Source organism: Ursus americanus, chromosome 2 (assembly GCF_024610735.1).
Source record: "Ursus americanus isolate L20-20 chromosome 2, mUrsAme1.1.p, whole genome shotgun sequence".
NCBI lineage: Eukaryota > Metazoa > Chordata > Mammalia > Carnivora > Ursidae > Ursus > Ursus americanus.
The window spans coordinates 81,083,208-81,094,399 of NC_142128.1; the positions used below are offsets into that span (position 1 = coordinate 81,083,208).

An 11,192-nucleotide genomic window follows, 5' to 3' on the forward strand; every position below is an offset into this window, starting at 1 on the left:
AGTTAAGCGACTGACTCTTGGTTTCAGCCCAGGTCATGATCTCAGGGTCGTGAGATCGAGCCCCACATCAGGCTCTGTGCTTAGTGTGGAGTCTGCTGGGGATGCTCTCTCTCTCTCTCCTTCTGCCCCTCCCCCCTGCTCACTCGCTCTCTCTCTCTCAAATAAATAAATTTTTTTAAATCTTTTTAAAAAAATTCTCTACAATTCAGAGAAGTTCTCAGTATCGGTAGCTGGTTAATATTTAAGCAACAGTATTTTGAGGTAGATAAATATCATAATAACTCTATAATCTAAGAAAATAAAACATTAAGAATGGTACTTAAGGGGCACCTGGTTGGTTCAGTGGGTTAAGCATCTGCCTTTGGCTTAGGTCATAATCCCAGGGTCCTGGGATCCAGCCCTGCGTCGGACTCTCTGCTCAGCGGGGAGTCTGCTTCTCCCTCTCCCTCTCCCTTTGCCCTTCCCTCCCCGCCCCAACTCGTGCTCTCTCTCTCAAATAAATAAAAAAAATTTTTTTTTAAATAAAAGAATATTACTTAAGCCTAAGCTTGGTTTTAAACCTTTAAGAGGAAGATGATGTTTTTGGAAAGTATTATTTACACTCATCAAATCTTACCTGAGGATTCCAACCTGGATCTAATTTCTTAACTTCTGCGATATACTCCTGCATTGCTTGACTGGGGCTTGAATCACCAAGTGCTTTCCATGCTTCCCTACAGTAAAGAATATCAAAACGATCTATCATTATCTATGGAAGTAACACAAATGGCACATTCCTTTTTAGTATTAAAAAAACTGGCTTGCACATTTTAAGGATGTGAGATATAGATATAATAAGCCATAGATGAGTAACTCTCTTTTTGCCTTCACAATGGTCTATACCAACACACACCTTACACCCCACCACCTAAGGAGCCTTTTTAGACATTTTTTTTTCTAATCACCCTCCCCCATGAAATTTTATAACACAGATATATTGCATATCAAATGAATTTAAGACCATGAACAACTGTAATACCCACGATTTTATAACTCCCTGAAACCCACCTTTCATCCCTATTGAGAATGTATGATCTATAGACCAATAAAAGTAGTTTCCACCTTATATAGCATTTTGGTAATATGGGAATTAATCACACACAAAACAATATTCCCTGGGAAAATGCTTTGAACTTCATATTTAAGCTGTGAGAAATACACCTTCCCCTTTGGCTGTTATCTATAAGCTGCTAATAGCGGATCCCGAGGCAGGGAATTCAAAAAGTGAGGGGTGGTAAGGACAGAGGTAAGAATTCTAGTAAGTTAGAAGGTAGGGACTACTGGCAGTATAAATATCAAGAGTAATATTTTAGTCCTGTGCCCCCTTCTGAGTCATCCTTTTCTTCTTTCTTCTGTAAACTGCCAAGACAGGCTCCTTCTTGGTCTTGCCCTGCCAATTCTTTCTACTTCCAACCAGGAAGCAGATCCACTGATTCACTGTAAAACACAATTCAGGGCCATGGTTTTTTCACTACCTTCCTGCTCCCATAATGAATATAACATCTTTCTGAGGTTTTCCAAATTTATTTTTACTGACTCTCTTGAGAGTTACCTGTATATATCCCAACACTCTACCCCTAAATGTATCAGCATATATCAAACAGGAAATTTAACATCAATACTATTATATAAACATAGACTACCTTCAGATTTCCCTGATTTCCCAATAATGTCCTTTATAGATTTCTTCTCCCAGACCAGGAACCAATCAAGATTCGCACATAGCACTGAGTTTTGTGTATCTTTAGCCTTTTTTGTCTTCCATGATATTGATATTTTTTAAGAGTCCAAATCAGTTGTTTATAAAATATCTCTCAATTTGGATTTATCTGATTGTTTCCTCACCTACAGGGTGTTCTTGCCAAAAATGAATAATCATGATTAGAATCAGATGAAAGGTTTTGGCAAGAGCAATATACAGGCAACGTGTCCTTCCCAATGTATCACACTGGGGGCACATGGCATCAGTTTGTCCCCCCATCATCAAAGATAAGATTAAGGACTTGGCAGAAGCAGTATCTCCTGTTGTCTTCCTTGTAATTAAAAAGGAAACTGAGGGTCAGATTGTGTAAATGCTCCTCAGTAGTTTTTCATCTACTGGTTCCAGCATCCATTAATGATTCCTGCCTGAATTGTTAGAGTGGTCATAAAATCAAAACCTGTTAAAATTGCTAAAAACAATGAAAAAACAGGCAAGCATAGGAGAAAAAATAATGCTGAAGTTATGAAATTTCATAAATTAAAACAAAAAACTCACAATAAAAGTTGCATCAGGTATTCTCCACAACAGTAATTAAGTGTCAGAGAACATTTTGTTACCATCAGCAAAGAAAGCTTCTGCCAGAACGGAAATCAAAGCACTGCTTCCTTCACTGTGAATGTCCTACACACACAAAAAGTCAGCTGAACGAAACACGGGCTTAATGACAAAACTGATTTACATTCAAGTTCAAGCTTTGCATGTCTTTACCACTGGGTAACAAACAGTTCATAGACAGGTAACTTGTCAGGGGACCGCATTTTGAGTAGCACAGCTCTAGAATGTAAAGTTAGAACCCATTTTTAGCAGCACTCTTCCCTCTTCAACCATATTTCATTTTTTTTTAAACCCTATCCTTTATACTTTTAATTCCAGGCCTGATGCTCCAAAGTTCTACCGCCTGTAAGTAAGGGTCCCGATTTTATGCATTATCTTTTTCACTTATACAAGGTAAGAGTAAATAAAGCCTTATACGATAAGGAGGAATCTCTGAATTAGAAGTAAAAAAGCTGGGGAGGGGATCTGTTTATGGATTCAGGAAAGAAGGGGACTCAGTATCTTCTCCCACCCCTTTCTTCCCAACTGGTGATTATAAGCACTTCACTGTGGTGTGGATGGGGCAAGGTGCAAGAGAGCACTAGAGGTAAGAAGATAAAATTGGGGCCGGGGAGAAGAATAAAAATGGGGATTTATCCTGTGCTTCTCCTTTCCCATCCTCCTGTCCTTTCAAAGATTCCTCCACAGGGCAGAAGTGGTGATCCATTAGGGGCTGTATGACAGGATAGGAAAATCTCAAGCAATAGCTCTTACTATCACTCTCTAAGAAGCTGTTCCTATGTAAGGAGTGTATGTCTGTCGTGAACTATGTATATACCAGCATCGTGGCATGAGAATCCTTTAGGAGACTTAGCTAAAAGAGGATTCTTTTAATCTCTCTCCCAATTGCCTGTTGTTAGCACAGTCTACAGCAGAGAGATTAATATAAAAATAATTCTTTAATCTGCTCACTACTTTCTAATTCCTAAACACCTAAACCACTTCCAACAACTTCATTAGATTCCAAGAATTTCTTACCATTTTTGCTTTCCTTCGAAATCAAAGAAGCTTGGTTTAGGAGTATTACAATTTCCAACTTTGACCTAATTGAAGAGAGGGGAAAAAAAATAAATCAAGAACTTATTTTTCGAAGAAATGCCAGAGAAACTTTTTATTTTCAAATTTATTATGTATACTCAGTAACTGTACGTTAGAAAATATTTGTATCTATATAGAATAACAAAATTTAACATTCTGCAAAAGCAAACAAAAAACAAATTTTAAATACAGGCTGCTTTGGCTTACTGCGTAAAACCACTGTCGTCTAATACTGTGATACCTAAAAAAATACAAGTGACAAACACCTGCATTCCTTTTTTTTTTTTAAAGATTTTATTTATTTATTTGACAGAGAGAGAGAGAGACTGGCAGCGAGAGAGGGAACACAAGCAGGGGGAGTGGGAGAGGAAGAAGCAGGCTCGATCCCAGAACACAGGGATCACCGTCCTGAGCCGAAGGCAGACGCTTAACAACTGAGCCATCCAGGCGCCCCAAAACTTGCATTCCTAAACTAGGAGACAAATTACATATACAAGGCAAATTATAAATATAGATTATGTAATTCTTATTACCGTTTATCATATAGAAGAATTTCTAAATGTGCAATAAACAAGCTTTAAAGTACAGTTTTATCAGAATTCATAATATTGTTTATTTATGCTGATTCTCATTACACTATCAGCATTTTATCTCTCCCAAATTCCAGGATAAAGCACGCTATTTGTAAAGTATCCTATTATGAAACTAATCAATGCAAATATAGATGCTGACAGCCTTGCAAAAAACTTTCAAGGGTTTTTCAACAATATAAATTCTATCCACTCCACAATAATCTTTTCTTGTTTGTGGTCAATACTTATTTGTAATCCTCAAATGACATTTGTAGTGAAACTATATGATATTTCCATTGTGAATAAACATAAATGAAATTCACACAAGTGCAGAATTCACTATACAACCCCTGATTCCCACTGCCAAAAGTAATCTCTTTCTGATGAACTCTCAGAGCATTTACTCTGTATACCTCTGTTAGCACTTTCTACTTTTACCTGGTGTTAGAAAGTTTTGTGTAAAGTCTCATCTTTCTATCAGAACACAGCCTCTAGGAAACCATTCTTAACTCACTCATTGCACCCTATATAGTGCCTAACCTAAGGCAGTAAAAGATGTTTGTTGAATATAAAATATGTCAGGCATGTGTTCAACCAAATACCTGTTTTTCCTGATACCACAATCCAATCCCCATCTACTTCTCAGAGAGCTTCTCGCCATCTACTATTACTTTTATACACTTGAATTTTGCTAAAATCAAACTGATGGTCTACTCGTTAACCAGACTGATCTTCTCACTGCTTTAAGGATTTTTATTCTGAGTTTCGCTCATGTTACTGCCCTCGCCTGAAATACCTTCTCCTTTTCCTTCAGCTTTTCACACCTTCAGTCCCACTCATGGTTCAGATTGTAAGAATCCTTTCAGTCTACAATGATCTCATCCATCTCTGAATTCATAACAAGTATCATCTCCATCATTTGCTTAGCAATTAATCACATAGCCCTCTGATGAATATTAAAATGTACACTTACACAGCAGCAGCCCAGTTATAAGGGGACAGAAGAAAAAATAAGAGCAGAAACTGCCTTTCTTGATGACCACAAACCAAAAGCTACATATATGTTATGGCAAATGAGCCATACAACAATCCTGTTAGGTTTGCCATTACAAACTTATTTTATAAATGAGCACAGAGAAACTGAGGAGGGTTGTTGGAGTTCACAGATTAGCAAATCCTGAATTAGTACTCAAGATGTGAATTTGGGACGATTTGACTCCAAAGTCCAATATTCCTTTTCTGTAGCACTCTGTTTTACATGCCACATCAAATTTAGGCATTTCCAAATCACTTCAACTACTGGATTGTTAGAAACATGAGAGAAACTATGACACATCATAAAACAGCAGTCATTACTATTCTTGTTTTTTATCCAGACACCAGCCAATGGTGTCATCCAGCTAAACGTTACATGTACCGTGCAACTTCGGCCCAGGTGCAGGGGACTGGATGTGTATGAAAGTGATATAAACATCTTCCTTGAAGAGAAAGCGGGGCTTGTCCTTCCCTTTCCCTGAGCCCTAGCTAGGACATGCACGCAGTGATGATGAGCCATCTCTGGCCATGGAAAGAAGATCTGAGAGGAATAGTTCTCAAACTTTTTGATCTCATGATCCCTTTACACCCGTAAAAAATGAGGACCCCAAGGAACTTTGTTTATGTGGGTTATATATCTATCATATTTACATTAAAAATAAAAAGATTTAAATATGTGTATTAACTAATTTAAAAATAATAAACTCATTAAGTTAACATAAATAGCAAAATTTTATGAAAAATAACTGCATATTCTAAAGCAAAAAAAAAACTTAGTGAGAAAAGTGACATTGTTTTACATTTTGCACATTTCTTTAATGTCTGCCTTCATAGAAGGCAATTGTATTCTCACATCTACTTCTGTATTCACTCTACTGCAATATGCTGCTTTGGTTGAAGTATATGAAGAAAATGTGGCTTCACACAGATACACTGTTACAAAAGAAAGAAGTATTTTAGTAGCCTTTTCAGATAATTGTGGATATTCTTCTTTGATACAACACCAAAACTGGACAAGTGGCAGTTTCAAGGTTAGATGCAACGTGGGCTCTGTGTCATATCGTTGAATTCTTCCTACTGCTACATTAAAATCCATTGGTCTGACTTGCACTTTGAATGGATCTTTTACTCATATATAATTTGTAACATTCCATGCAACATTTGGAAAATATGGTCCACTGAGTTATGCATTCCTTCCAAATGTTGACACATTTCATTATACAAGAGCGAAAGTTTACAATCATCAAAATCACCATTAATCTCATCAAAAAAGTTCTTAAGTATTAGGAAGCTGTCAAGTTCATGTGACAGACACAGATGTTCCAATTTTCACTTGAAGGCTCAAACGTGACCACTGGCAACAAGTACTGTCAGTTGTTTTCCTTAAAATGACAGGCTCACTTCATTTGCTTTGAAGAAACCATCTGCCAAATATTCAAATTTGAATAAGCAGTTTATCTGTGAGTTGTTTTATTAAGGAAGAATGATGTTTCATGAAAAATGTGGCTAACTCAGCTTGCAACTCAAAAATTACACAAGTGCTTTTCTTTAAAATAGCCAACATAATTCAGTGTGCAGAACTGCCTTGTGTGTACTCCCCATTTCAAAATGCACAATATTAAAAAGACTTGTATTCAAGAGTTAATATTTAATAAAAATGAATAATTTTTACTGCTTTATCAAAGACATTTTTAAGTGAAATTGGCCTTTTTTTTTTTTTTTACTCTGAGTACATGGTGGTAAAATATATGACTACTAGTACAGTTGCTGCCACTGCCTTGGTTCATGCTGATGCATCAGCAGTTTTATCAAATAGAAAAAAGGCAAATACTGTCTTAGTATATGATGAAAATAGTTTTGATCTTATAGATCTCCTGAGAAAGTCTCAGGGATTCTCAGGGGTCCATAATTTGAGAACTGCTGCCTTGGGGGAATGGCTGAACTACAGGACAGAAAAAGACTAAGCCCCTGGATGACCTCATGAAGCAGAATCACCCAACCAGCCCTAAGTCACCTGTCTCCAAACCATTATGTGTGATGAAAATAAAAGCTCAGCAGCTGACCCTGTATTCTGACACAGAAGCTTTTGTATTCCCAAATTCGAACAACAGTTCAGGATCAGAAAAGACTGGGTAAATAAAACTACAGGATTTTAGGACATGATGAGCAACACTTTCCAAATCATTAAATAATGACTTTTAAGCTATAAGGCAGAATTATAAAATGTGCCACTTTAACAAAACACCTGAACTCTGCTCTGATATGATATATCCAATGCCCTTCAAACAGAGTGTTTTAACAAAGAGGGCTGATGGCAAATGCTAGTGAATCACGTGTGGCCAGGTTAAAGTAGGAGAACATGCTGAGTATCCTCACCGTGCTACTGCTGAAGGCTCCTGTAAAATGAAGCTAACGGGGGTTTGAAGTTTTCATTGTCCTAGAGTTTTCAAAGGTGTCAATTAGTTATCTTTTGCTGGGAAAGTGTAGGCTAACACAGAAGACCAAAAAACTGTTCAGCGGTGTGATCTTTCTGAAACCTCACTAAAAGATGATTTTCGAGCCATAGGCTTATCTGAGACTAAAGAACTATGATGGGGGCACCTGAGTGGCTCAGTCAGTTGGGTGTCTTCCTTTGGCTCGGGTCATGATCCTGGGGTCCTGGCATCGAGCCCCACATTGGGCTCCCTGCTCAGCGGAGATCCTGCTTCTCCCTGCTTGTGCTCTCTGTCAAATAAATATATAAAATCTCTTTAAAAATAAAAAATAAATAAAAGAGCTACGATGTGAGGTAAATGTAGGGCTCTGCCTAAGAAAAGAAGGTTCACAGCTCATTTTTATTATCTTCCTGGGGACAACTTAATTCATTCAGCCTCCAAAATACAGTGCTACTCCAAATACAAAATGTAATTGTTTCCTGAGAAATTCTGATCCACCATGCATCAACTATATTGGAATTTCAACTTTATTATGCTAACAAAGATGCTATTTTTTTAAATTTTATTTGACAGAGAGAGAGAGAGAAAGCACAAGGAGGGGGAGTGGCAGAGGGAGAAGGAGAAGCAGGCTCTCCGCTGAGCAGGGAGCCCTATGCGGGGCTTGATCCCAGGACTCCAGGATTGTGACCCAAGCCAAAGAAAGATGCTTAACCTACTGAGCCACCCAGGCACCCCCAAAGATGCTATTTTTAACACTATCTCAAAATTCTGTTAAAAATAAAATATTCAGGAGCACCTGGGTGGCTCAGTCAGTTAAGTATCTGACTCCTGATTTCGGCTCAGGTCATGATGGGGGGAGGGCGGCGGGGTCATGAGATGGAGCCCTGCCTGACGCTCCACATTGGGCGTGGAGCCTGCTTAGGATTCTCTTTCCCTCTCAAAAAAAAAAAAATTTAGAAGAGATTAATGAAAATTGTGTCCCAATATCATATCTAAGTAAGCATAAGCTTATTCTCTAATAGCAAAGAATTTTATTTTCAGATACAGAAAATTTCTGAACACCTTAACATCAAGTTCTTGAATGGGTGAGGGACACGTCTCTTCCAGAATATCTGGATGAAGTAAGAATACATGAGACAGAATGGTTACCAGCTAACAGGTGACTACAGTTCACTGATAACTCAGAAATCACATACTAGTAATGATGACACTAGTATCAGTAAATAAGTTATGTCCTAGAAAGAAAAAGAACGTTCTCTAGGGGATTTGGAGAAAAACAGTCTTATGCTGACCAGAGAATTATTAGTCAGACATGTTAGAAGTCCTAGCACAATGTTCAATAAACTCTTCTTGTTATATAATTGAAAGTCTCATTTTAATGTTATTGGGACAGGATAAATAACCAAAGAGAAAAAAGATATCCAGAACTTCTGCAAGAAAGCAAATTCCAAGGCCAATTCAGGGGCAATTTTCATTCAACACTATTAATTTATACCATACGTATCTATAGCTATGTCTCTCAAGTCACTTTAACCGTATTCATAATTGAAATTCATCAATCATCAAAAGAAGTTTTACCTCTATGCAGTATATTCAGTTGAAGAATACAGAAAGACCCTACAACTATTTTTTTCTTCAAAGAATACAGGAGAAAATAGATACCAAGAAGCAAATGAAAGCTTAAAATCATTTAGTAAAATAAAATGGGCTATTCCCCAGAATGTCATTGCTTCAAGTGTTCCAAAGAGCTGGAGTTTTCCCAAAATGTTATTTAACTCTTGTTAGCAATTTTTCACATGTTTAAATCTAGACTCCTGAAGTAACTTTCTAAGTCTCTTGAAGGCAAATATCATGATGCTTTTTCTTCTTTGCACTCCCTGTAGGCATAACACCCAAGAGTTTTGCACATAAAAGATGTTATACAAGTATTGGTTGATTATGATAAAACAATTATTTCTCTTTCTGGTACCTCTGACTCTTTGAATGATAAATTAAACATGTTTTATAAGACATTCCGATTATAATTTCCAGGTAAAGTTAGAGCCTTAGACAGAGTCAGGAGCTACAATCTAGTTCTAGTTCTGATTGTTGGTATGACCCCAGGCAAGTTATCTACTCTTTTTGGGCTTACCTTTCCTTTCCAGCAAAAGAAGGGGATTATTTCACCTGGTGCTTACTAGCTCTAAAATGTTTATAATCGTATCTAACAGTCAGAAGCCCATTCAGCCAAAACGTAAGTCTAATATAGTTAAGATTTTAAAAATACAATAACAAAAGTATAATACTTTATTTTGTATTGCATCACCCTTTTATTACAATCATATAATTCTCTTGGATCTCACAATTTTTTTTAACATTACTTTCATATGACCATATTACTTCCAAAATTACCGCCATATGACCCTTCAGAAAGAGTGAATGATAAATCTTATTTTATCATCCTCATTTTGTAGGGGTTCTGAAGCCGGGAAAAGCGTTAAGTGCAAGGTCACTGTTCAAGTCAGGGAAGCCATGGAAAACAGTCATTCGGTGTCCAGCCAAATATCATTCCCAGGAGAGCAGACAGGCCCTTTCCATCTTCAGAAGGATGCTAATCCTTAGTAGATGATTACACGTAACACACACGCAAACTTCCTTACACCTAGCCATCAACCAAGCACGCTTACTATTAGATTTTGGAGGGCGGAGAAGGCCTCTTGTCGCTCTCCCGCATCCACCCCTTCCCCAGGACTTTACCTGCTTGTACCTGGCATACAGGTACAAGAGCTGCTCCCTGCTGGCCACTTGAACCAGGCCTTGGAGGTGCGCTGCAGCCTTCTCAAAGAGCTCTGCCAGGCTCCCGGACGCCTCGGTCTCGGGGCTCTGGAGGGATTCCACATCACCGGAGTCGTCCCCCGAGCTCAGCTCTCCGCCGCTGTCGCCCGTGGTGGCCCCCGCGGGCAGGAATGGCGAGGCCATGTGTCCTCCCTCGGTCCGTCCCTGTGTGTCCGCTCAAGTGCTCCCCGGAGCGGGTGTAACGCCGGCTCGGGGGCCTGGTCCACCAGTCTCCGTCCCGAGCCCGACCTCGAGTCGGACCCAAGCTCACTTACTCCTCGCTGCCTCACGTAACTCTGCCTCCCTCCCACTTCTCTCCCGGGCGTGCAGGGCAGGCTCCGTTAGTCTCGGCGGCTTGCCCCGGCCGACCCGGTCTCCTCCGCCTGCCTCTGGCTAACAGCGCGCTCGGGCTCCACTCGGGTGCCTCCACCGGCGAGGGGGTCTCGGGGCTGCGCAGCTGAGAGATCCGGAAGGGAAGGCGGCTGGCGGCGCGGGCGGGCCAGGCGGGGCAGAACGAGGAGGGGGCGGTGTGCACGCGGGGCGGGGCGGGGCGGGGCGGGAGCGGCGTGAACGCGGGGCGGGGCGGGGCGGGGCGGCGTACGCGCCTGAGCACGCGTCCGAGCGCGCGCGCGGGGCGAGGCGCGGCGGCGGCCTCGGCGCCGACCTGCGAAGCGTGGGCGGCCCTACGTGGGGCGCACTCTAGGGGAACTCGCGGGGCCGCGCTCGAGAGATGCTGCTCGGGGAAAGTGTCCTCTGTCGTTGGGATGTCCACTATTCCTTTCACTGAAATTATTAGTCACAAAGTCTGGAAATTGTCCTCGGACTAGGCCATCGGGGTGGGGAAGAAGGCCGTCTATTTGGTAGTGTAGCGATAGGAGCGGAGCCGCGGGAAACACCGAACTG

General features: G+C 40.2%; 1 protein-coding gene across 3 annotated transcripts in view; it reads right to left on the minus strand.

Annotated features, from left to right (window-relative positions):
• ACBD6 (acyl-CoA binding domain containing 6) overlaps positions 1–10,809 on the minus strand; it is a 204,856-nt gene extending 194,047 nt beyond the window's left edge. For 2 of the 3 annotated variants that reach the window (XM_045811483.2, XM_045811481.2), the window contains exons 1-3: positions 10,212–10,808; positions 3,374–3,438; positions 617–713 (exon numbers count right to left, since the gene is read on the minus strand). In XM_045811483.2, coding sequence (XP_045667439.2) covers positions 617–713; positions 3,374–3,438; positions 10,212–10,433 — 384 coding nt within the window. In that variant the 5' untranslated portion in view covers positions 10,434–10,808. Of the gene's footprint in view, positions 1–616; positions 714–3,373; positions 3,439–10,211 lie in introns of all 3 variants that reach the window. The other variant, XM_045811482.2, reaches the window with a different exon arrangement.
• Positions 10,810–11,192: the final 383 nt, after the last annotated feature.